Source organism: Leucopleurus acutus (assembly GCF_964270905.1).
Source record: "Leucopleurus acutus genome assembly, chromosome: X".
NCBI lineage: Eukaryota > Metazoa > Chordata > Mammalia > Artiodactyla > Delphinidae > Leucopleurus > Leucopleurus acutus.
Genome location: NC_139148.1, coordinates 112,875,185 through 112,900,353, shown reverse-complemented (window position 1 = coordinate 112,900,353; position 25,169 = coordinate 112,875,185). Strand labels below are relative to the sequence as shown.

General features: G+C 45.4%; 1 protein-coding gene across 4 annotated transcripts; it reads left to right on the top strand.

The window, feature by feature from the left end:
• Positions 1–1,948: 1,948 nt before the first annotated feature.
• IGSF1 (immunoglobulin superfamily member 1) lies at positions 1,949–14,847 on the top strand (the record flags this gene model as incomplete). 4 transcript variants are annotated; one of them, XM_082864638.1, is made up of 19 exons in its annotated part: positions 1,949–2,018; positions 2,155–2,181; positions 2,596–2,880; positions 3,233–3,520; positions 5,428–5,712; positions 5,953–6,246; positions 6,700–6,978; positions 7,315–7,435; positions 9,328–9,398; positions 9,495–9,527; positions 9,909–10,199; positions 10,460–10,738; positions 11,351–11,638; positions 12,396–12,683; positions 12,875–13,162; positions 13,353–13,640; positions 13,760–14,038; positions 14,434–14,557; positions 14,712–14,847. In XM_082864638.1, 19 exons carry the CDS (start codon positions 1,949–1,951, stop codon positions 14,845–14,847), a joined length of 4,014 nt encoding a protein of 1,337 aa, XP_082720764.1. The 4 variants fall into 4 exon arrangements, with proteins under 4 accessions (XP_082720764.1, XP_082720765.1, XP_082720763.1 ...); XM_082864639.1 differs by lacking the exon at positions 2,155–2,181; XM_082864637.1 differs by lacking the exon at positions 2,155–2,181 and having other exon boundaries at positions 1,949–2,022; positions 2,555–2,880.
• Between the last annotated feature and the right edge of the window lie 10,322 nt (positions 14,848–25,169).

The window sequence follows — 25,169 nt, the reverse complement described above, 5'->3', positions numbered from 1 at the left end:
GCGGTGTGGGGGGGGGCGGTGTGAAAGGCCAAAAATGGGCGTGGCCAATTAACCTGAAGCCTGCAGCTCCTTCCAATGTTCCCTGGACAGAAGATTCATCATTTTGGCTGGATATAAATGGTAGAGTTTCCTTAGTAGGTTGCGGAGGGGTCAGCCATGCTGAGAAATCCAGCTTCCCTTATTCCCCTCAAGCCCCCAGGAAGCGAAACCCTGGTTTAGGGGTCTAAGTGGCAAGGCTAGAATCTCAGATGGCATTCCCTGGCAGAATCCCAGGTTGAACCTTTCCCTTGGCAGTAAAACCTGAGTTCCTCCAATAAATTCTGGCCTAAAGCCTCAGGGGAACAAAAGCAACAGGGTGGCACCCAAGCCTGGGCCTGGGCCTGACCCTAAGAGGAGTGGGGGCGAGTCTGTAGGAGGTGAGATGGAAAGAGCATCTTTAGGGAGCTATACCAGAGTAATACCCGCTTTGGGAAGAAAAATAGCCAAGTTTTAATGAAATGTTCACTATGTGCCTGGCACTGTACATGTATTGTCTCAGATTCAACACAACAACAAGGCTAGGTATATATTACTCCCCGACTTTATAGATAAGAAAAGTTCAGAGAGGGTAATTTGAGCATCCTTCAAGGCAAAGTAAGAAATGCAAAGGGAAACTGTGCTTCCCTGGATCTCTGATGGTCCACCTGCTTCCTACAGCCCAGGTGTTTGAATCTTCCTCTTTTTTCCTGCTCCTTCATCCCTCCTAGTGTTATCACTGGAGCAAGTTAGGGACTTCAAGATCAGGATCAGTTTGGGGAAGCAAAATCACCGCTTTCTGTTCTGAGAGCTGCCTTTATCCCACTGTGTTGAAATAGAATTAAACAGCCAGAACCTCAGGCTCTGAGTAGAGAGTTGGTAGAAGGGAGTTAGCCTGAGTTTGTGTGATGGGCATATGCCTTTCCTTGGCAAAAGGATACTCTGGGTCCAGGGGGTGGGGTAGGAGAGGCAGAAGAGTGTAAGGGGTCTACTTATGGACGTGTAGGGCCTGTGGTCAATAGTGATTTTCAAGAAAATGAGAAGGCCTCGCTGAACTCACATATCTTTGCCATATTCCCTGAAATTCAAGCAATTCTTTTTTTTTTCCTTAGGGGCAATGAACAAGAATGCTTATAAATTATGGGCAGCCAATAAATCATTTGCATCTTATATCAATTAGCTCAAGTAACTTGATTCCCCAACACCTACTCAAGATGGAGGCTTTGAGATTTTGGGGGGTAAGAAATAAAAGTAATATTAGATTTGAAGCATTCTGACATTCTGCATAAGGGCAGGCCTGGATGGGATGAGATGGTACAGGTGAGGTGGGGTGAGAAAGGGGTCAAGGGCTGCCTCTGAAAGTTTAAATACTGGTTTTAGAGCATAAGCATTACAGTTAAACATAGATTTGCATTTTGGCTCTGATATTTAATATCTTTTGACTTTGGGCAAATTATATCCTGTCTAAGCCTCAGTTTCCTAGCCAGCAAAATGGTGACGGTAGAAACGCTTCCTTTGCTAGGTTGTTGAAGTACTCAGACAAAAATATATATGTATGAGTAAAGATCTGAAAAGGTGACTCTCTACACCTCCCATCTCCCTCATACCATGTGGCTTCTGCTGGCCTGGATTAGGCCTCTGGGCCTCTGAGATCCCATGGAAAAACAGACATTTCAATAAATCTGACATGGTAGATACCAGCAAAGACCTTGGGTGGGAGAAGGGGGAAGTGAGGCAAAGGGACAAAGAGAAGAAGTAGCCAGTAACCCTGCCTGCCAGTGAGGGAGTGGAAGGAAGGGAGGGATGTCAGGTGCAACTTACTGATCCAAACTAAACTTTCCGAAGCAGGATCAGTCCCCTGAGTAAAAACACTTCTGCTTTTAGATCTCACCACCTGATGAGGGGCACAGCCCTTCAGGACTCCAGAGGCTCCATGACCCTGGACAGGCCAGGGGAAGGGGCCACCATGCTGCGGACATTCACTCTCTTACTCTTTTGCATTCGTGAGTACAAGGAAGTGGTGGCAGGGCAAGTGAACCTGTTATAGTTACCCCTATGGGGAGGGAATGGAGAATATTGAGGTTTGAGGGTGGGTGGGAACAATGAGGGGCTCTCCTTTACCATAATCTCTCTTTTCAGGGTTGAGTCTGGGTATGACACCAATAGGTAAGTGAGTCCTGCTACCTCAAGTACCTTCCTTCCTGAAGGCCACAAGACATTGACCTGCTTCCATGGCCCTGGACATAACTGCCTTGAGAGCCCAAAGGCAATTTCCAGATTGAGCTGGCTGGGAATCAGGACCTCTTACTTCATGACTTGGTTTCCCACAAAATAGTAAAGAATTTTGTCTCAGATGGAAAGGAAGCAAGACTTGCACTTCATTCCCCAACTCACTTGAACTCCTTAAACAAATATCTTGGGGTCCCTATCCCACCCCCCATAAAAGTATGCATCCTGTCCCCAAGGGAAGACAAAAGGAGGAATCTGGGTTGGGGCTAATTTTAAGGGACATTGGAGGGGCATGTTATGGGAGGGAGAGGGTTGGACTGCTGACATCTTTGTTATCTTTGGGAATGACAGCAATGATGCAATCTCAACCAGAGCTGTGGATAGAGACCAACTACCCCCAGGCCCCTTGGGAGAACATCACACTTTGGTGCAAAAGCCCCTCTCGGATTTCAAGCAAGTTCCTGTTGCTGAAAGATAAGACACAGATGACCTGGATCCGCCCTTCCCACAAGACCTTCCAAGTTTCATTCCCCATTGGTGCCCTTACTCAGTCCAATACAGGTCTTTACAGGTGCTGCTACTGGAAGGAGACGGGCTGGTCAGAGCCCAGTAAAGTTTTAGAGTTGGAGGCACCAGGTAAGAAGACAGAGATAGATAATCAAGAATAAACTCCAGCTCCTGGGACTGAACCTTGCCTTCCCAGAGCAGGGTTTAATTCATTCGTTTGCCTCAAATGCATGCATGTATAATGCATGCATTCCACAGTTAGTAAATAAGTGCCTAGTCTCTATAGATGCAGAGTGAGGACACAGACTCTGGAACAGATCTAGAGGGCAAGCTCTCAACATAGGGGATACCCTAGATGGGGAAACAAGGGGTGACAAATAAGGGTCATACAGGGAAGACTCATTTAAGTAGAGCGCTCTGCCGCTCCCTGAGCAGCACTCCCCTTGCTCTACCTGAATACCAGTTCATTCTCTCCTTCCAGGCCAGCTGCCCAAGCCCACTTTCTGGATCCAGGCTGAGACCTCCCCTCTTCCTGGATGTAATGTTAACATACTCTGCCATGGCTGGCTGCAGGATTTGGTATTCATGCTGTTCAAAGAGGGATATGCAGAACCCGTGGATTACCAAGTCCCAACGGGGACAGTGGCCATATTCTCCATTGCCAACATGACACCTGAGAGTGAAGGGGTTTACATCTGCCGCACTCACATCCAGATGCTCCCTACCCTGTGGTCAGAGCCCAGCAACCCCCTGAAGCTGATTGTGGCAGGTGGGTGTGGCTATGGCTGCTGGGGTCTGATGATCGTTGTCCCCGGGATCATGGTTGGATGAACCAGCGTTTATGACATTACTTTCCTTGCCCAGTTCTCTGCAAGGCCCATGAGCTAAAGTCATTTGACATTTTACTGAGATGCAAATTAGAATCACACATGCTATGAGGCAAATGTTTGGGAGCCAATCACTTGGCTAGTGAGTGAGTCCAGCCAAATGTCCAGCAGCTTCAGCTCATCACAGCTTTGTTGTTCTCTATTTGTCGAAAATCATGCATTCATTCATTCATTAGGCTAATATTTATTGAGCACTTAATATGTGCCAGGCACTGCCACTGCAGTCTTGTAAACTGACTTTTTTAATTTAAAGTATTTTTATTCTATTTCTGATTTTTATTTTTAAGTGTGGAAAATATAATGAGTTGCTAGTGCTGGTGATAAAAATAAACAAAAAAAATGACAAAGAAAGTGATAGTTCATATTTTAGAAATGACTTTATAAATTAATTTAGTCTTGTGTATACAGATCCAGTAAGGCAGTACCAAGCTTTAAACACAGTAGAAGCCTCCCCACAATGCCCAAACACTAGACACACCCCCCACCCCCCAACTCCCCCACCCCATGGCCCGGATGCTTCTAGACAGAATTGGCCACACTTGCTTTAGTTCCCTCATCAAGTCAAATAGGCTTGGGGAAAGCTGTGGTGCCACGGAAAGTACCTGGACTTAGAAGCAGTAATCCTAGTTTCTAGTTCCACCTCTGACACTGCCTCCCTGTGTGATGCTGAGCAAGTAACTTCACCTCTGTGCTTCGGTTTCCCCCACTCTAAAATGGAATAACAGTATCTATCCAGTCTACTGTATGATGCCTCTCTGTGACTCAGTTTTCTCATTTGCAAAATTGGTATAATAATAATGCCTACCTCACAGGGTTGTTGTGAGGATTTGCCTAAATATATGTACAGTGCCTGGCATATAAGTTCTCAATAAATGGTAGATATTAATTTTATTAGTATAGCTTTTTATTGAGGATCAAAGAACAAAAGCCTGTCTGTTTGAACTGCGTGTTATGGATGTTTGTTGTACGAATGCCTTTCCAGTATAGATGCCACTAACACACACTTCCGCAGTTACCTGTTTGCTGGTGTCCCCTACTAGGCCATGAGCTTTTGGCTAACAGGGACTGTGTCTATCTTCTTTACTTGTATATTCCTAGACCTACACGATGCCTGACACATCCTAAATGCTTAATGAGCATATGATAGAGCTGATCCTTCCAAGAATGGGTGGGTGGGCCTACCTGGGATTGGGATGGGTAAGAAGGAGTGGTTTGGGAGTGAGGTTTGCCCTCTATTTTGTAGTTTAATCTCTTTGGAGGAACAATACATGGAAATGAGGGTGTGACCCCATTAACAGAGGTTTCTTTGGGTTGCAGACTTACTGGCCAATCCCTCCTTATTGGCCTCTTTCAATCCCCTGTGGGAAGTGTCCTCTGTGAACTTAATGAGTTCAAAAGCCATCCTTAATACTGCAGTAGCATTCATGCTTTATGAAGATGGAATAAAAGTCATTTTCAGAAGTTTGGTTTCTTGGGTGGTTTGAAGCACTACATTTGGCATTTCAGGGACCTAAAGATACAGGGAATTACAAGTGTAGATATTCCACTGAGACACACCCTACACATAGTTAGAGCTCAGTGGAGCTGATAGAGTCTGGTGAGAGGGAAGGGGCATAAGTGAACTTACCCTTGATTGCCTCCTAGAAGAGGCAGAGATTCAAGGAAGGAAGAGGGAGCAGAGGGTAAACTTCAGCTATCACTTTCTATCTAAGGGAACTAGGAAAATTAAACCAGAATATAATAAGGAAGAATCATCCTACATCTAACTCAGGGTCTCTTCCCTTTCTAGGACTCTATCCCAAACCAACTCTGACAGCCTATCCTGGGCCCATCATGGCACCGGGAGAAAGCCTGAATCTCAGGTGCCAAGGGCCAATCTATGGAATGACCTTTGCTTTAATAAGGCTTGAAGACTTGGAGAAGTCCTTTTACCACAAGAGACCATTAAAAAATGAGGCATATTTCTTCTTCGGGGCTTTGAAAATCCACAATGCTGGACATTACCTCTGTTTTTACTATGATGGGTCACACAGGGGTTCACTCCTTAGTGATATCCTGAAAATCTGGGTAACCGGTAAGAGAAGGGGATGCAATGGGACCTATTGTAGGGGCTAAGGGTGTACAACTTGCTCAGGGCCTGCTGGAGAACCTAATCATGCAGCCAGGGATAACGGTGGGGGAAGGAGCAGAATTTGTATAAGTGGACTTAGGATGGGATTTGCCAAGGGTGGACAGGAGGCAGAGAAAAAGAACCCTAAGTAGTGGGAGGGGTAAGTCAGACAGTTAGCCTTTTATATTTTGGGTCTTGTCCTAGACACTTTCCCGAAGACCTGTCTACTTGCTCAGCCCAGTCCTGTGGTCCAAATGGGTCAGAATGTGAACCTGTGGTGTCGAGGGCCAGTGGATGGAGTGGAACTTACACTCTATAAGAAAGGAGAAGACAAAACACTTCAGCTCTTGGATACCACCAGCATCAGTGATGATGAGTCATTCCTCCTCAACAATGTGACCTATAGTGATGCTGGCATCTATAGCTGCCACTATCTCCTCTCCTGGAAGACCTCCATCAGGATGTCATCACACAACACCGTGGAGCTTGTGGTTGTAGGCAAGTGCTAACAACTATTGTTTGTTTTAATCATCATTACAGTGTTATACGAAGGAGCTGGTGGCCCTGTACCCTCTTGGATTTATGGGCCAAAAAAAAAACACACTAGGAGGGTGGTGTAGAATTTTCTCCAACAACTTTAGGTACCTTCTCTCCCAGCGTTGATACTCAAGCCCTGTCTCTCAGCATGGACAAGCTCCATTGTGTCCCCTAGAAAAGTTATTTTCCTTAAGACCAGGGGAAACTTACAGGTATGGGTCTTTCTGATTGAAGCTAGGAGAATCAAGGAATGGGCCAAGGAGTTCTGATGCACAATCAAATTTTGAAGCCAGTGATCTAGTGGAAGTGAAAAAAAAGAGAAGACCAAATAAGGACCTGAGAAACATCTGTTGAGGGAGGAGGCACTGAGTTCAAAGTCATTTGTTCTAACTCTGGTCTCTGGATTGGTTGCAGATAAGCCCCCCAAACCCTCCCTGTCAGCCTGGCCCAGCACCGTGTTCAAGCTAGGAAAGGCCATCACCCTTCAGTGCCGAGTACCTCAACCGGTACTTGAATTTTGTCTGGAATGGGAAGAAAGAGCAACATCCCCAAAATTTTCAGTGGATGGAGACTTCATCATCAGTAATGTTGAAGGGAAAGGCACGGGGACCTACAGTTGCAGCTATCGCATAGAGGCACATCCTAACATCTGGTCATATCGCAGTGAGCCTCTGAAACTGATGGGGCCAGCAGGTGAGAGGAACCCTCTTCACAGGGATGCCCCCTCCGCAGCTTTGGCCATCATGCCCCTGGGATCCCAGAACAATGCCCAGAAGGATGTGGAAAGGGTAGTTGGGGGCTTGTAAGTCAGGGCCCTTGGGTCTGGGCATCTTTCCTCTGGAGTGGTCTCACAGTCACTCAAAGGCAGTGAGCAGGATACTTTCAAGGGTCCTATTCTTCATGAAAATAAGGCCACTTTTGTCTCAACTTCCCTTCACCTGCAGTAACCACATCCCCCTCCCCCCATGAATGTATTCAACAGTCCCTGTCCCCATCAAGGTCCCTGCTTTTGGTCTTCTCTGGCCACAGGCTTTCTCACCTGGAATTACGTTCTGAATGAGGCTATCAGTTTGTCCCTAATCATGCAGCTTTTTGCCTTGCTGTTGGTAGAGCTGTGGATAAGGTGGAAGTGTCGGAGACTCAGAATCAGGTAACTGTCTTGTCCCAACCCCCTGTTCCTCAATCTAGCTGAGTTCAGGCTCCCCAGAGACTCAGGAATGGGTCATACTCCAGTTGAGACAAGCCACAGGGGGGGACCCTTTGTATCCTCTACCTTCTGGGCTTAAGATATAAGACTTTCTCATTCCAGCAGTTTCTCCTTCGCCTCACAGAGGGGTCGGCACCCAAGCCATAGGGTGGAGAAATGCACATTTCTCAGAGCCTGGAGAAGTAATCAGAACTTGTTCACTGATTCCCCCAGGAGGGTGCCCAAATCTCCCTCCCAAGCCACCCTGCCTCTCAGAGATGATTGATGTCTTACACATTAACTTCAACTGAACATTTTTTGTAAGAAGCCATGCTGTCCTGTCTCCCAGGATGTTATCTAACTCCCATCCCAACTTTCACCCTTACCCCTAGCTCTCAAGGGCTAGCAAGACTTGTAGTCCATCCTAGCTGCTATGGAAGCCAGTCTCTCTGCCACTCTGGCCCCCAACCACTGTGCAGAGCATTCTGAGAATATAGCCTTAGCCTGGGTGGGCATCTGATGAGGGAATGGATTGGGCCAGGGAATCAGACTGCTTCCTCTGACCCATAAAATGTCAAGCCAAACAGGTTCTCCTGCCATTTACTTTTATCCTTTTGTGTCCCCTGGGTCATCTCCTTCTCTCCCTGATCCTTATGGCCTTGTGCTCAGGCTATTCTGCCTGAAAATGAGAAGAGAAATGACAGCTCCTAGCTTGGTGGGGCCTCTGTTCCCAAATGCCTTGCTTACTTTCCCCCACCTTGGGATCCTGGCTGTACCCCTCCCCCACCATGATCACAGGACGTCGTGTGCCTGGGAGTATTCAATATACAGTGGATGATGACTATGACTGTGTGTGTCTGTGTTTCCCGCTGGGACCTGAGGGACAGAGTGCTTGGGTAATGAGGAGAGAGCCAGCTAAACTTTCTGTAAAACCACTACCCTTCGAGCTTTCAAAAACTTTCAAGGGGGGTCAAGTCCTACTTCTCCACAGAACCTATCCTGAGTTCCACATACACTGGGGTAACCTTCAAGCCAGGGGTTAGAAAAAATGTAGCTTCAAGTGCCCCACCTCAGCCCAGGTCCACTGCATCAAAGAATGAATTCAGAAGCCAGACTTCAGAGAATGCAGCTTGCAAAGCATGTTTTCCTGACCAGGAAGGAGGGTCAGTGTTTTCTAAGTAAAAATTGTCAAATGAACTTTGGCTTTAGTATAATCTAATTCTACAGGACCCATAACCTAAAAATGCTGCACATTTCTAGTCATAATCTGGGTGGGGGTAGAGAGATCCCACTCTCTGACAAGCTTAGCTCAGCACTGACAATCCTCTGGTAATTCACTGTTGCTGCCTAGGCAACCCTTCCATAACAAAGGCAGGTGAGGCAGGTCGGTCGGAGGACCAATACTGCCATAAGAAAAACTGCTTCCAAACTTAAACTTGATGACTGAGAAACCCCCAAGACTTCTCCCTCCACCCCCACACCCACCACCCAGAGCTGCCGACTACACTGAGCTCCAGGGGTTCTGAGAGCTGGAGTTACAAAGGCATTTTCACATCTGACATCTCAATTCCAGCAACAGCCTAATCAGGGGCCTTGGGGACCTGACATTTGATATTGTCTGGGGATGGGGGAGGGGGCGGGGGGCACGTGGGTCATGAAAGAGCAAGAGGTTTGTAGGTGGTGAGGCCCTCAAAAAGAAAAGTCATCCATGTCAGAAAAGATTATATCCCATTATCCTGGCCATATCCAATCCCTATTGGGTGGTGAGTAAGCCAATGACATAAATTGCCGCCCCCTTCTCTCCGCCCTCCCCTTAATCCCAGCAACTCCTCTCATCTCTTTTCTGGTCTTGCTAGAGAAGCCTGGTTGCTGGGAACAGCTCAAGGGGTCACCATGCTCTTCATACTCACAGCTCTTCTCTGCTGTGGTGAGTAGAAGGGGGTGGGGAAGGGGCCTGGGCAGAAGGCCGGGGTGAAGTCCCGTGGGGGAGGGGACAAAGCCCTGGCAGCAATTTCTTTTGCAGGACTGTGCAATGGGGTATTGACAGAAGAGACTGGTGAGTTTTTCCTGCTCCAGACTGGGACATTCCTCCCTGGAGATCCGAAATAACTACAGAGTGTCAGTGTCAGTGGCCAGGGAGTGACTGGTTGGGAGGGAAGGACAGCCAGGAAGGGGCACTTGCTAAAGCTGCTGGCAAAACTCAGCCTCCAACTCTGCTTTTCTGCCTGCAAAATTTCCCCCAAGCTTCTGCATTTTTCTGACCCTCAGCTGAGACATCAGCTTCCCCTTTCCCCAGCACCTGCGGAGAGAAGGAAAGAGTTTGGATTGAGGTTGAAAGGGGAGGTGGGCAATGTGATCTGGGGAGGGTGTTCAAGGGCAAGGAAAAGGGGAGGGTGAGGGTGAGGGAGGATGGCTTCACTAACTCTGCTGTTTCTAGAAATAATCATGCCAACCCCAAAGCCTGAGCTGTGGGCAGAGACCAACTTCCCTCTGGCCCCGTGGAAGAACTTAACCCTCTGGTGCAGAAGCCCTTCTGGCTCAACTAAGGAATTTGTATTGCTGAAGGACGGGACCGGGTGGATTGCAACTCGCCCGGCCTCAGAGCAGGTCCGGGCTGCCTTCCCCCTTGGAGCCCTGACCCAGAGCCACACCGGGAGTTACCACTGCCATTCGTGGGAGGAGATGGCTGTGTCAGAGCCCAGTGAGGCACTTGAGCTGGTGGGGACAGGTAAGAAAAGGCAGAGGGTCCTCACGGAGTGATCCCCAGTGCCCCTGGGACTCCAGCACTGTTCCCAGGGATGGGGAATGCTCAGAGACCCAGAGCCCAAGGGGCTTCTGCTGCCTGTAGGAGAGGAGGGGCACTGAAATGGGGGGAGGGGTGGGGAACAGAGTTATGAGAAGACTGACAGGAAGAGGCAAAGGCCAGTCCAGGATGGATTTCTATTTTGCTGACAAAGTGACTCCGAGTGTCCCTGTTTTGTTTTCCAGACATCCTCCCCAAACCTGTCATTTCTGCTTCCCCCCCAGTTCGGGGCCAGGAACTGCAAATCCGGTGCAAAGGATGGCTGGCAGGCATGGGGTTTGCTCTGTATAAGGAGGGAGTGCAGGAACCTGTCCAGCAACTTGGTGCCCTTGGGAGAGAAACCTTCTTTACAATCCAAAGAATGGAGGATAAAGATGAAGGCAATTATAGCTGCCGCACTCACACTGAAAAGCGCCCCTTCAAGTGGTCTGAGCCCAGTGAGCCCCTGGAGCTTGTCATAAAAGGTAGAGCTGAAAGGGGTGTGTGAGAGAGGAGTGGGGAAGCAAAGCTCTGGGTCAGACACTCCTCTCCTCACAGCAAACTTTGCTGCTGGTCCTAGGAGCCTGTGTCCAATCTTAGAGCCAGGCAGGCGTGGCGCTGGGAGTGCCAGGGCCTCTGGCTGCACGATATTAATAGCCATAATCGTTATTAATAGCTGGGGTTTGTAGAGGGTGATTTAATTTTTCTAATTATTTTCATATCAATTATCTCATTTAGCTATAGAGCAAATATTCAAAGGAGGTGGATCAGGTACCATTTCCCCTTCTTGTCCAAATGGGCAAACTGAGGCTCAGGGAATCAGCAGAGCCCCAGTGACAATTCACCCTTTTAGCTAGCTTCCATTGCTTGTTCTGCTGACAGGGAGGATTCGGCTGGAGGAGGTGAGGGGTGGGGTGAGGGGTCCCTGTGAAAAGTTCATCTGCAAAGTGGTTTTGCCTTGACTTTTAAATGCACCTTCTTCTGAATGAAATACTATAGGAAACAAAGCAGCTTTCTGGAACCAATATTTGCTATATTAGCAATCTTTCTTCTCTCTTAATTTGGTTTTGTATTGTGTTTGGTTTTTTGCCTTCTAGAAATGTACCCCAAGCCCTTATTCAAGACATGGGCCAGTCCTGTGGTCACTCCTGGTGCCCGAGTGACTTTCAATTGCTCCACCCCCCACCAGCAAATGAGCTTTATCCTTTACAAAGATGGAAGTGAAATAGCGTCCAGTGACAGGTCTTGGGCGAGTCCGGGAGCCAGTGCAGCCCACTTTCTGATCATTTCGGTGGGCATTGGTGATGGAGGGAATTACAGCTGCCGCTATTATGACTTTGCTATCTGGTCTGAGCCCAGTGACCCTGTGGAGCTCGTGGTGACAGGTCAGGAGTGGGGAAATGCAGGTGGAGGTGGTACTGACTCTGGGACAGTGGGCGGGAGGGCTGTCAGTGGGAGAGGAAGAAGTGCTCCTTCTAGAAGTCACCAAGAATGTGCTTAGGACCGTGCCTAGCACATGGTAAACAGTCCATGTAAGGCAGCTGCTTATATGATCACTAATACAGGAAGGTGAGAAAGAGGAGAAGAGGGAGGAAAATAATTCACGTCTGGGGAAAGAAATGAGGCAGATGGGGGTGTTTCACATGTTGCCCTATTTCTGAAATCTTTTTGTGGCTTGGCCTTGAGCTTTAGGCCCAATGTCCACTTTTTCTTTAGCTGGGCTGTCAGAGATTGGTGGGCTGGATGGCCCTCAGAGAAATGGCGGAGACCTTGAAATGTCTACTGCATATTATGCAGCCATTACAAATGATAGTTTTCAAAGGCTGTTTAACGTCATAGGAAAATATTTACAATATAAAGTGAAAAATATTAAACTACACAATTGTGCATATAGTAGGCCCAATTATGCAAATAGTTAGAGCTACAATGACATGGCCATGTACAAAAAAATAAATGGGAAATAAATACATAAAAATGTAGCAAGAATGGTTATCTTTGAGCAGTAGAATTGTATTTTCTTCATAGGTTTTTTTCTGTATTTTCTACAATAAGCATATATTGTTTCTTCTAATAACACTAAAAAAACAATGTTCAGAATGTCAGGGGCAGGATTCTCTCATGTTGTGATCTCTTTAATTTCAGAATTCTACCCCAAACCCACTCTCCTGGCACAGCCAGGTCCTGTGGTGCTTCCTGGGAAGAATGTGACCCTGCGCTGCCAAGGGACTTTCCAGGGCATGAGGTTTGCCCTCTTGCAGGAGGGAACCCAGGTTCCCTTACAGTTTCAGAGTGCCTCAGGGAATGTGGCTGACTTTCCCCTCCACGCTGTTGGAGCAGACGACTCTGGGAACTATAGCTGTGTCTACTATGAGACCACTATGTCAAACAGGGGATCATATCTCAGCAAGCCTCTTATGATCTGGGTGACTGGTAAGGACTGACAAGACATGGGACTGGGACAGAGACAACTGGAATAAGGGTTAGAGAGGGTGATCCCTCTTGGAAGGGTAGGCTAGGCCATGGAGGGGAACGGTTGTGTCTGGAAGGAGAAAAATAAAGGATTAATTCAGCGAGTGATAAGTTTGCATACTAACCACTTTCCATCTTTGGATTCTTCCTAGACACATTCCCCAAGCCATGGTTGTTTGCTGAGCCCAGTTCTGTGGTTCCCATGGGGCAGAATGTTACTCTCTGGTGCCAAGGGCCAGTCCACGGAGTAGGGTACATTCTGCACAAAGAAATAGAAGCCACTTCAGTGCAGCTCTGGGGATCCATCAGTAATGATGGGGCATTCCCCATCACCAATATATCTGGTGCTAACATAGGTCGTTACAGCTGCTGCTACCATCCTGACTGGACCAGCCCTATCAAGATACAGCCTAGCAACACCCTGGAACTTATAGTCACAGGTAAGGGGAAGATGCTCTGGAGTGAGCAGGGGAGTAAAGAGTGAGTAAGCTGTCAGATGGTTCATGGGAAACTAAACGGTTTTCCAAGAGCTCAAGGAGAGGCAAGCAGCAGTCTCTCCTCTTTATTGAGACTCCAGTGATGCCCTGGAAAGTGGCCACCTCTCTATGACCAAGAGTCAATTTCTTCTAGGTTTGCTCCCCAAACCCAGCCTATTAGCCCAGCCTGGTCCCATGGTGGCCCCTGGAGAAAACATGACTCTTCAATGTCAAGGGGAACTGCCAGACTCAACATTTGTCCTGTTGAAGAAGGGTACTCAAGAGCCCTTAAGGCAACAGAGGCCAAGAGGGTACAGGGCTGACTTCCGGATGCCAGCAGTGAGCAGTGAAGATTCTGGGATGTATAGCTGTGTTTATTATTTGGATTCTGCTCCCTTTGCAGCTTCTAATCTCAGTGACTCCCTGGAGATCTGGGTGACTGGTAAGGTCTTGGAGATTTCAGCAAGAGTCTAGATTTTGTAGTTTCTTAGTAGTTAGCCCTAAGGGGGTAAAGGGCTGGGTTCAAGGCCATTTCTAACTCTGTGTCCTGGTTGGCTGCAGATAAGCCCCCTAAACCCTCCCTGTCAGCCTCGCCCAGCACTGTGTTCAAGCTAGGAAAGGATATCACCCTTCAGTGCAGAGGACCCCTGCCAGGTGTGGAGTTTGTCCTGGAACATGATGGAGAAGAAGCGCCTCAGCAGTTTTCAGAGGATGGAGACTTTGTCATCAACAACGTAGAAGGAAAGGGCATTGGAAACTATAGCTGCAGCTACCGTCTGCAGGCCTACCCTGATATCTGGTCAGAGCCTAGTGATCCCCTGGAGCTGGTGGGGGCAGCAGGTGAGATGATAATCCCTCCATGGTTCTGGCATGACATACGTGGGATCCCAGAGATAGTCTCCATGGAGACAGGCCAAACATGGAGGGGGAGGGGTTTGGAATCAGAGACCTCAAGTGTGGTCATTTTTCTTTCTCCTAGGGATGGTAAGGAGGTGGAACCTCAGATTCACTCAAAGATAGTGAGAAGGATACTTTCAAGGCCTCTTCCACCCCCCAAAAGGAGGGCTGCTTCTGCCTCAGCATAAGCACTGCCTCTGACCACCCCATCTGCAGTCTCAACACATGGTTCCCGAGTGAACCCCGGAGGAGGCCAGATGAGGGGGCAACAAGAGATCCAGGGGAGCGTACATGCACTGATCTCTATGGCCTTGGTTTCTGCTCTTTTATCACCACAGGGCCTGCTGCTCAGGAATGCACTGTGGGGAACATTGTCCGAAGTACCCTGATCGTGGTGGTGGTTGTAGCTTTAGGGGTGGTGCTAGCCATAGAGTGGAAGAAGTGGCCTCGACTCCGAACCAGGTAATTGCCTTATGTCAGCCTCCTTCTGTGAACCCAGGGGCTTCTGTTAAAACAATGGTACATATGCTCCTCTAGAATCTGAGTCCCACAATGCAACCTGTTTTCAGGCTGATGGCTCTGGAGCCTCTCTTAGTCATTCTTTTTCTCTACACAGAGGCTCAGAGACAGATGGAAGAGACCAGACCATAGCCTTGGAAGAGTGTAACCAAGAAGGAGACCTGGGCACCAATACCAACTCTCCCTCATCGATCTCTCAGGGAACCTCAGTGGAACTGCCAGTCCCAATATAATAATCACCTCCTTGGCAAGAGCTTTCCTCTCCTCTTTTTTTATCCTCAGAGACCTGCAAATCTGGCTGGTTTCCCTGGGAGTCCACCCCATCTACTGTTCCTTGGCCACTAATCACCTGAGATAGGTCAAGGGGATTTTAGGAGTTGAGAGCCCTACCAGGGTGAGATGTTTCCTGAAGAGAGAGTCCCTGCCCTCGTAACTCCTCACTGTACTGATTTACTGGTGCATGAAATTCTATTACAAATGTATTCTTCTGAATAAAGAGAGTATTCACTATTTAACTGCAAAAACTATGGCAGTGGTTTTCCATTGGTTTGTTGTCCACTTAACACTTAGCAAAAATGGTGTATTGGAGCTGATCTCCATGGCAGAATAAGAGAGCACAGCGCTGCTAGTACAGAGAAAGGAGCTCAAGGATGGGGTCGGGGAGGAGGGAAGGCTCCAAAATGTCCATTTTGGTTTGGGACATGGTAACTGAACAGAATGTCCCATCATCCTTCCATTTCATTTTTGAATGAATGGAAGAATGAATGAATGGCAATGTTCTCTCCAAGTTGAGCCTGAGGAGGGCAAACACTGAAGTTACATACTTTCTACTGTGTTACTTCTAGGTCTGTAGTACACCTGCTTTCCAATGTTAGGATTAGTCCACTACAGAACTTTGAGATCGGCAAAGTGTGCTTTGTGGCCCTTACCTAACAACCACAGGTGTACATTAATTCACTCTTAAGTGTGAAAGGTTGATAAAAGTTGAATATTTTGCCCCTCCCTAAAGAAAGCCCTGTTTTCTCTGGTGGTGGGATCTCAAAGAGTGAGTAAGCAAGTGAGGTGATTGGTTTAGAGCAGGGGACCTCCCAGTGTCCTGTCCCAGTGTTCTTTCCCAGTATTCCAAACGGAGGCTGGCTCGCATTCCGAGCCCCTGATCTCTTTCCTTGGATCGGCATGCAACTTGCCGCATGGGTGGGAATCCAGTACACATTAGGAGGGTTGTTTTGGGGAAGGGGGCTTACCTAATTCCTTAAACCTGTTCAAGACCTCAGAAGAACTGACCTATGGGTCCTAGAGGAGGTCACAACCCCTTCACATCTGACCCTAGAGTTCCTTACCTCCCAACACTGTTTAATTCTAAGCTATCACTGTTCAATAGAGCAATGTACAAGGGTGCTGCACACAGTGAGTTATTTATCCTTGGTTACGATAAAATTTAGAAAACAACTCCCATATTCTTATATCAGGAAGCTTATTTACCCAGCAACTTAATGAAACAAATGCATCACATTTCCCTTAATCCTTACAGAATGAAACACTCTTGAGTACTATAGACTAATTTGTATTAAGCTCTTTGGAATGTAGAAGTACAAAGTCTCACTCTGATTTCCATTTGATGAGATTCTATTAGTCGCGTATACTAATTTCTTATAGTGTTTCTAAAAATTCATTTCAAAAATGCTTTTACATTTGAATTTAGGAAAACCTAATTGTTGCTTTCTGCCGAACACCACTAGCTGCCTTCAAACTCTCCATCCCTAACCCCCAATCAAGCTGTACATCTTGAACACTGGAGGGAGGCCTGGTTTTGGTCGTTGGTTTTAGGATAGAAGTCCTTTGATCAGGTCTGATTTTGTTTTCCAATCATTGGATATTGCAGCGTGTATTGTCAAGCCTAGTGGCAGGGCTGTGCAAGTTAGCAAGTGATCACTTGATTGCTTTAGCTATTCAGGGAAAGAGAGATGGGAAGAAAAGAGCAGAGGGCCAAGGACTGAAATTTACAGAAACCTCTGCGTTAGAAAAGCAGGATGAAGATGAAGCAAAAATGATAGAAAAAGACTTGTGAAATCCAGACATTGAACCTGGGGTCTCCAGTATCAAAGAGTCAAACAGAGATACCCGTGCAATAAGAGAAAATTCTGATAAATCTTTAAATGAGAAACAAGTAGTGAGAAATATTGTGACACTGGACTGTTAGTTGGTTTTCTAAAAGCATTCACATATACTATTCTTACACTTAGAGAACCAAGTTCTACATGATTTAGAAGAGAAAAAAAATAGTTGTCAATTAACTGTGAAATACTTAAAGAGTGGCTTTGGGCTTTAACTTTCCTACTCACTGTCGGAGCTATTTCAATGAATTAAATATCTATTTATAATGCAAACGTAGCTTGTTGCTGACAATGCTCCACATGGTATGTTTTTTTTAACCTGGTTGCCATGGGAATCAGTCCCTTTACCCCTGGCTGGCCTCTAATCAGCTCAGCATCAAGTAATTTCTGGGAAATGGACTCTCAATTAGGGTGGAATGGACCTTTGAGAGGAGAATTTGTCTCTGGGACTCCAGAAACAAAGGCCAAAAATCCTCTCCTCAGTTCTAAAAAACAAATGTAAATTACCCTCTATCCATGGGTCACATCTTTGTCCTCAGCATCTTAGAGCTACAAAGATTGTCAAGGTGGTGTGATCCAGTCCCCAACCCAGTACAGAATCTCCTTTATAGCAAAGCTGACAGGTAGTACACAGCCTCTTTCTGTACACCTCCAGCGATGGGGAGCTCACCACTCCATGACACAACCTGAGAATTTCAGATTGCTTGACTGATCTCATATCTGCCTGTGTATATTCCCTTCATACTCACTGGCTCTAGTTCTGACCCAAGTTGCAACCTAGATGAAATCTACTTCTTACACATAATAGTCTTACAACATTTGGAAGACATGAGTTGTCTTCCTTGAGTCCAGAATATCTCACTCAGTGTTGCTTCCAGGGTTTGGTCAACACTCGTTTGCAAATGTATCTCTATGTAGTTAACTCTCAATTATCCAGGTTTTGGAGAGGGAAGAGTTCATGCCTACCCGACTCCTGCCAGATTCAACCAGAACAGCTTTTTTATATAGTTTATATACCCGTTAATTATATAGAATATTAAACAATGAAGAAAGATGTGATGAAAAATAAAGCAGAGAAAGGAGATACAGAAGTGTGTGTTTTGTGGGGAGATTGTTGCAATTTAAAAAGGGTGACTAAGAATACCTCACTGAGAATGTAACATTTGACTTATGATTAAAGGATATGAAGGAGTAAGCCATGCAGATATCTAGGCAAAGTGGGTTCTGGTCAGAGGGAACAGGGAGTACAAGAGCCCTGAGACAAGAGAATGCCTGGCTGGTTCGAGAAACTGTGACTAGACTACAGTGGCTGGAGCAGTGTAAGCAAGGAGGAAAGTAGGAGACAAGGTCAAAGAAGTAATGGGAGCCAGGGCAAGCAAGACCTTTGCAGATCTTTGTAAGGACTTTGACTTACACCCTGAATGAAGTAGGAAGCCACTGGAGTGACATGATTAGACTTAACATTTAAATAGAACCATCCTGTCTTCTGTGTAGAGAATAGGCTGAGGGGCCAGGGTGGAAACAGAGATATCTACAAGGAGGCTACTACAATAATGAGGCAAGAGATGGTAGGTTAGGTCAGCACAGTAGCAGACAGGTGATGAGAAATGGTTGGACTATTGATATAATCTGAGGAAAGAGCCAACAGGATTTGCTGACAGATTGCATGTGGGGTGTGTTGTATAAACATTCTCATTAGAAGAAAAAACTGTTTCAAATTTGCCTTAGTGCTTCCTTCCCTGGGTTATTTTAATCTCATCCTCAAGAAAGGGTTTTCCATTGCCTCCCAATCCAGGTCACCACTTCTGGGCAGTTTGTCAGTGAGTCTGTCATTGTCCATCCAGAAATGTAAGCAAAATGAAGTCCTACATGTCTAAAGTGATCTGACCAGCACAGGGAGGGTATGTGACCAGGACAGTGAAATGATCATTTTCTGGGATTTCAACTCACCATTTCTTTTAATGCCATCTAAAATTACATTAGTCCTTGGGCAGCGAGATCACACTGTTGGCTCATAGGAAACTGTGGTCAACCAAAACCCACAGCTCTTTCTCACACAAGATCTTGCCAGTTCAATCCTTTCTTTTCCTTCACTTATACAAGTGATGTGTTATTTTGCAATTGAGTTTTAAACTCAGATTTAAGATTTGACATTTATCCCCGTTAGGTTTCATCATATAAGCCCCAGCTTACAGAAGTCATGTATTACCACTTAGTGAGCCCACTCATATATACCACACATATAGGTACTAACTCATTTACTCCTAACAACAATCCTGTATGGCCCCGTGCTATTATCATCCTCACTTTACACATGAGGAAACAGAGGCTCAGAGAAGTTAGGGAACATGTCCAAGGCCATCCAGCTCATAGCCAAGGTCAGAGCTGTAATTAGAATCCAATTTTGCCTGACTCCAAAGCCAGATTTCCCCATACTAAACTTTGGTTAGCACAGTATCCGGAACATAGTAGGTATACAATAGATATTTACTAAATTGTCTACCTTCGCACCCTACTTTTTTCTTTTTTGTTGAACAGACACTCATATTCACTTAGTATTTGTTAGGCTATGTTAAAAAGCTTTACATTTATTAAGCATCTTAATCTTTACAGTACATATATGAGGTAGGTACTATCATTATTCACATTTCTTACAAAGGAAGAAACAGAGCCACAGAAATTAAGCAAATTGCCTAGGTGACACAGCCAGCAAGTGTCAGAGACAGGATTTGGACCCAGGCAGTCTGGCTCCAGAGTTTGTGTTTATAACCACTAAGCTATGCTGTCTCAGGCTATTCTGAGATCCTGACCTTGCACTCTCAAGGGAAGGAGGTGCCTAGGACTAACTCGCTGTCCACTGCCCAGTGTTAAACCTGTGGCCCTCCTGTTGAAATAGACTTCAGCTTCCCCCTTCTTTTCCATTTCCTTTCCTTACCAATGGAATCTGGACTCTAGGCTTATTAAGAATGAAGACTTGTTCAGGTCCCCAGATTTAGTCTTGATCTCTCCCCTTCACTCCCAGAGCTCCATGCTACTCTGTTCTGCTACAGACCAACATTTTCAACTTCCCTCCCTAAGGAGGCAGGCAATGTGATGAAATGGTCACCATGTTGGGGAAATACCTGAAAAGGAAACCACATGGTTGGTGGTCACAGGTCAAAAGAGGCCTGGAGAAGAAAGATGTTCCCTCAGACCACTCCCCATCCCCAAGAATAGGCCCGAGGCCAGACCATCGTATGTTAAATTAACTCTACAGGATCCTGGTTAGAGTCATGTTTTAAACTGGGCATGGTAAGGATGTGCAGAGAAATTCCAGCCATTCACCTGAGTTATTAACCTATAAAGGATGACTTTTGTGAGGAAGTCCCTTCTTATTTCAGAAGGCCATCTTTGGTACCACATGCTAAAGACCCAAGGATGACCTATACGACATCATAGGCTGGCAGAATGTACAGGGGCTAGAATTAATTTTGAGCTTGAGACAAATCCCACAGAGGGTAGCACATCATAAGAAACTTCAAAACTAGCCAAAGCTCCCTTATTTTGCAGGATCATTGCTCAAGCAGTTGTTCTATCTTAACCCCAGCAGTCAATTTTGCGAATTCATCATTGATGCCCCAAAGTTGGACTTGATCATATACATCTGGACACAGTGAAAGAATGAATCCTAGACTTCAAAAATCATAGAATTTGAGGGGCCATTCAAAATGATACAATGCACACACTTTCTACAACATGCCCAACAAGAGGCTGACCAAACCTCTACTAGAACCCTTCTAGAGGAGGGGTACAGGGGGTTTGGGGGCCCAGAGGAGACTTAGCACCTATAACGAATGGTTGTCCCTTCAATTATCAGGTAGCTGTAATGCTGAGGAAATTTTTTTTTAATTTTCTGAGGACTGCCTTCTTCCAATTTTCATACACATTGACCCACAGAAAACGTGTAATGTAAAATCCTTCCTTAAGTCTTTGCTTTTACAAGTGAAACATCCCCATTTTCTTCAAATACAGAAAAATGCTCTGGCCAACCTTAGATAGAAACTAGCACTTCCAATGTGGTGGACTGCGTATTTCCATTAATATACCCTTCAGATCTCAATAGCATATTTAGCAATCACAAAACACTATGGGCTTATAGTAAGTTTAAGCTAACAGAAACCCCTATCCCTTTTACAGAAGTACTTCTAAGCCTTGCCTTCACTCTGAATTTATGTATTTAATTTTAGAGTTGAAATATACAGCTTCTTATTTGTCACAACTACATTACAGTAAGAGTTTATTTCTTATGTTCAGCTTCACAACTATTTGTCCCCTTGGAAAATTACTGAATCGTTCAACCTCAGTTTTCATATCTGTAAAATGGAGACAATCACTATTCTAATTTTGCAGGTTTGTGCTGAGGATCAAATGAAATAATATACTTGAAAGTGCTCTATAATATAGAAAAGTATTGTGTCAGTATAAGGCCTGATGGTGACAACAAGGAGGATTTTTATTTTCTGTTGTACAATGTACACAGATATCCTTACAAGCTTCATCTTAATCCCAAATTTAGTCAATGTCTCACCTTTATCCAAGTGTTGGAAAGCACTTGTCTTCCTGGGTTTACAATAATTGATTAAATGTATACATTTTGTATGTGGTCATTTAACAAGTTAAGCATTAAACCGTCCATACTATCAGCTTACCCCATTTCTTCATCCTGCCTGAAAGTACATCACAGAAGCATTTGTCAAGATCCTTGCCGAAACCCAGGTAAATGATTTTTGCAGCCTCCTCTTGTAAGCCCATCCAAAAGGAAGTGAGTTCAGTCTGGCATGCCTTGCTCTTAATGAACCCATGCTCATTCCTAGTGATTAGTGAGTCCCTTTCCAAGAGCTCAGAAATCATCTTCTTAATAATCCATTCTAGAAGCTTGCGGGGGATCGAGGTCAAACTCACCAGGCTAGCATGTGTAGTGTCTCCTTGCTTTGTGGGGAAAAAATATCATTGTTTTATTTAGTTTTTTGGCATCTCACTCCTTACCCACAAGTCTTGGAAGACTACCAGCAAAGGTATCCAAGTTTATAAGACAGACCAGGAAGAAACGATGCTAGATCCAAAACTGTCTACACTTTTCCTCATTTTTTTCTGAAGTGGGAGAATTCACCTTTATTAGACTGTTGTAGACACATCATCTGCAGTTGAGGTTATAGGGTTTATATGCCGTATTTTAGAAAACCCATAATGCCAATGGACAGATTGGGTGATGACGCAAAAGTGTTCCTTCCAGGCGATGCTTTACAAGAGCTCACACTCCTTCTGGAGTAGTGCTTCTCAAACTTTAATGTGCATATGAATTACCAACAGATCCTGTTAAAATGCAGATTCTGACTCAGTAGATCTGGGGCAAACTCCAGGTCCATGCTGTGCGCACACAGACTATACTTTGTATAGCAAGGATCTAGAATAATCATTCTAGATCTTGGCTACACACTAGAATCATCTGAAGAGAATTTTTTTTTAATCCCTATCATCAGACTGCTCTCCACATTAAACAAATCAAAACCTCTGGGGTTGGGACCCAGGAATGGGTGTTCCTAAAACTCCTCAGGTTATTCCAGTGCACAGCCAAGGTTGAGAACCTTCTTCTAAAACTAATTATCTTTAATCTTTTGGCTAACAGTTTTCAGGAGGACTCAGAATGTATCCCCTGACTCATGCAACTGTTGCAGTGTAGGTTCCCATCTGCCTATTATAGGCCCATGCATAAAAACATTTTTTAAGTAAAATATTGTTAACCAAGTGTATTGGAAGTGTTGTAAGCCTTAAGAGACTATATTTCAATGGGGGTGATTTTAGGGTTACTTTTGCTTTTGTACTGCCGCCTACTACCATAATTGAGGGGCCAGAAGGGTGGCATGTGTGGGAGGAAAGTTAGGTTAGAAATAGTTTTGTAGCAATAAAAACTCACTTCCCCCCCAGTGGGTTATTTTATACAATACTACCACTTGTATAGCAATTTAGAAAGTACTACAGAAAGAGCCAGGTTGTGGTTTGGCCTGGACCTCCATAGAGAACTCCAGTTATAGTAAACATCTCTCTTTTGATCAGCGTGAGTGCACACATAAAACAGAATATGCCTTATTCTTAAGCAAACCCTGTCTTTATTGATGGTGGGTCAATGACAGTGGAGGCAGGCTAGCCCAGGCAACTAAAAGAATTTGACACACAGAATATTCAACATAAGACTCAAAGACAAATCCTTCAAAGGTAAACTCTTCCATGAAGATTCTCCAACAAAGGTTAAGGATCAACAGTATGAAAGAACAAAAACATAGCAGAGAGCAAGCATTGGAATTTTACATCGCTGGGCATTTCTTAGTTGTGCAATCCTGATATAAATCCTCTCTCTGCCAGCCAAGTAAAGGGAGAAGGCATATCGGTCTGCGGTGGGGTGTGTGAAGGGCAACGGCTTAGCTGGCACTCCAGCTAGGGGCATACCAGAGGGAGAACAGCAAAATGAGGCCAGGCTCAAAGGGGAACAAAGAGCAGACTGGATGGTGGCAGGTCTCGAAAAAGTTCTAGGCAAGAATCTTCCCTCGGCAACAATTCCTGCTGACGCCAGACCTGACAATCCTTTGGGACAATGTAGAAAAAGGCCACTTTGAGGTTTGCTGATATGATCACCATTATTACACTACTGACCATTTTACAACATGAGAAGAGTCAATATTTAGCAAATCCCTTCTTTTTACCCACTAGGCATACGTTAGAGAATCTTAAAAAGGGAGACCTGGTAGGGAAAATTTGTGATTCCTGAGGGCTTTTTAGCAAGGGCCCTGTCAGATGATTTTCCAGTGACTCATGTCCTCCTGAAGAACCTCCAAAAGACAGAGAAGAGACTTCATTTACTTTCCCTTCCTTCAGAATTGAGCTCGTCCCTACTCCTCATTACCCTCAAACCTCGCACACTTCTTCCAACGTTTCATTCTAAACCTTCTATCAGCCTGGTAGTCTAAAAGAGAAAAAAATCCTTCCTTGTAGCACATCACGGTTCCAGATGCTGTTCAGTGTGGTATCCGTGGGTCAAGGGTCACCCTTTGGAAGAAGACAACTCCAGGCTGAGGAATTTGTTAATAGAAACTCCTTGGGATACTTAGTCTGCCGACAGCTGGCCACTCACCTTCTTTCTTCCATGGGCCCTAGGCATTATTCTGTGCTTGCTGTTAGACTGCCCCCAATCTTCCTCCCAAGGTTAACACGCAACGATACTTTTATTTCTCCTTGTCTGGCCAAAAGCAAGCCACAAACCCTTCTGAGGTGGCATGGAACACACACGGTTCATTTTATGGTGTACTGAAGAACACGAGCTTTGGAGTGAGTGAGCCCAGGGTTTGAATCCCCCATTTCACCACTTAACAGATGCATGCCCTTGCACACCCACTAAAGCTCTATGAGCCTCAGTCTCTCCTTATGTCAAATGGAAGTGAATAATAATAGTACCCAATTCTGAGGGTGGTTATGATGACTAGCTGTGATGTATGTCAAGTGCCTAGCATGCAGTAGGTAAATGGTCAATAAATAGTAGCTTTAATTATTTTTTCCTACGGACTTTTCTCTTGGAAACTATAGAGAAAACAACTAGTAAGGTTTGAAAGATACCAATTGCAAACAAAAGATGAAGGCTACAAAGTCACAACCATTTAAAAGGAAAATACAAGAGAAAATTATAAAAATCACAACCTGAGGTAATCACTGAAATACGAATAGAAATAACCTTGAGCTGCCTCTGCCCCAGGTTTGCTCAACTTCAAGTTTGTTTGTTTGTTTTTTCTTTTTCTTTAAACTGCAGTCTAGGGTAGAGATGAAGGCCTGGCCCAGGAGTCAGACGAGCCTGGGATGACATGCCAGTGATGTCCCTTACTAGCTCTGTGACCTTAAGTCCCTTAATTTCTCCTGGCCTCAGTTCCCTCATCAGCAGGAGGAGAATAATAAGAGTACCCAATTCATATGAGCGTAGTAAAGGTGTAATGTGTTTGTCACAGTGTAAGAAGAGCTCAGTAAAAAGAAGTTGCTCTCATTAGCCTGAGCTCATACCTCCTGGATATGTGAATTTCTGGGGCTGTGCCGATAGATTCCATCTACATCTGAGGAGTTCTTTCACCTTCTCTTTACTCCTAGGTCCTCTTTTGCTTTCTGGGAAAACAAGCTGACTTATTTCCACCCACCGGTAGAGCTTACTTATTTCAATCACTCCATCAAGGAGGAAAGGGGCAGAGGATACAGAATAAAACTGTAGGAGACCCTGAGACGCTGGCAAGCAGGGAGGGAGGGGCAGGGTGGGAGACAGAGAAAATGCTTTCACTTCTGCCTTCTCGGCCCCTCCTCTACACCTGCTAGAAGCAGGCTAGGTAGCTCTGGAAAGGAGTGCAAGGAGTCAGTGTGTCAGCTCTGCTGCT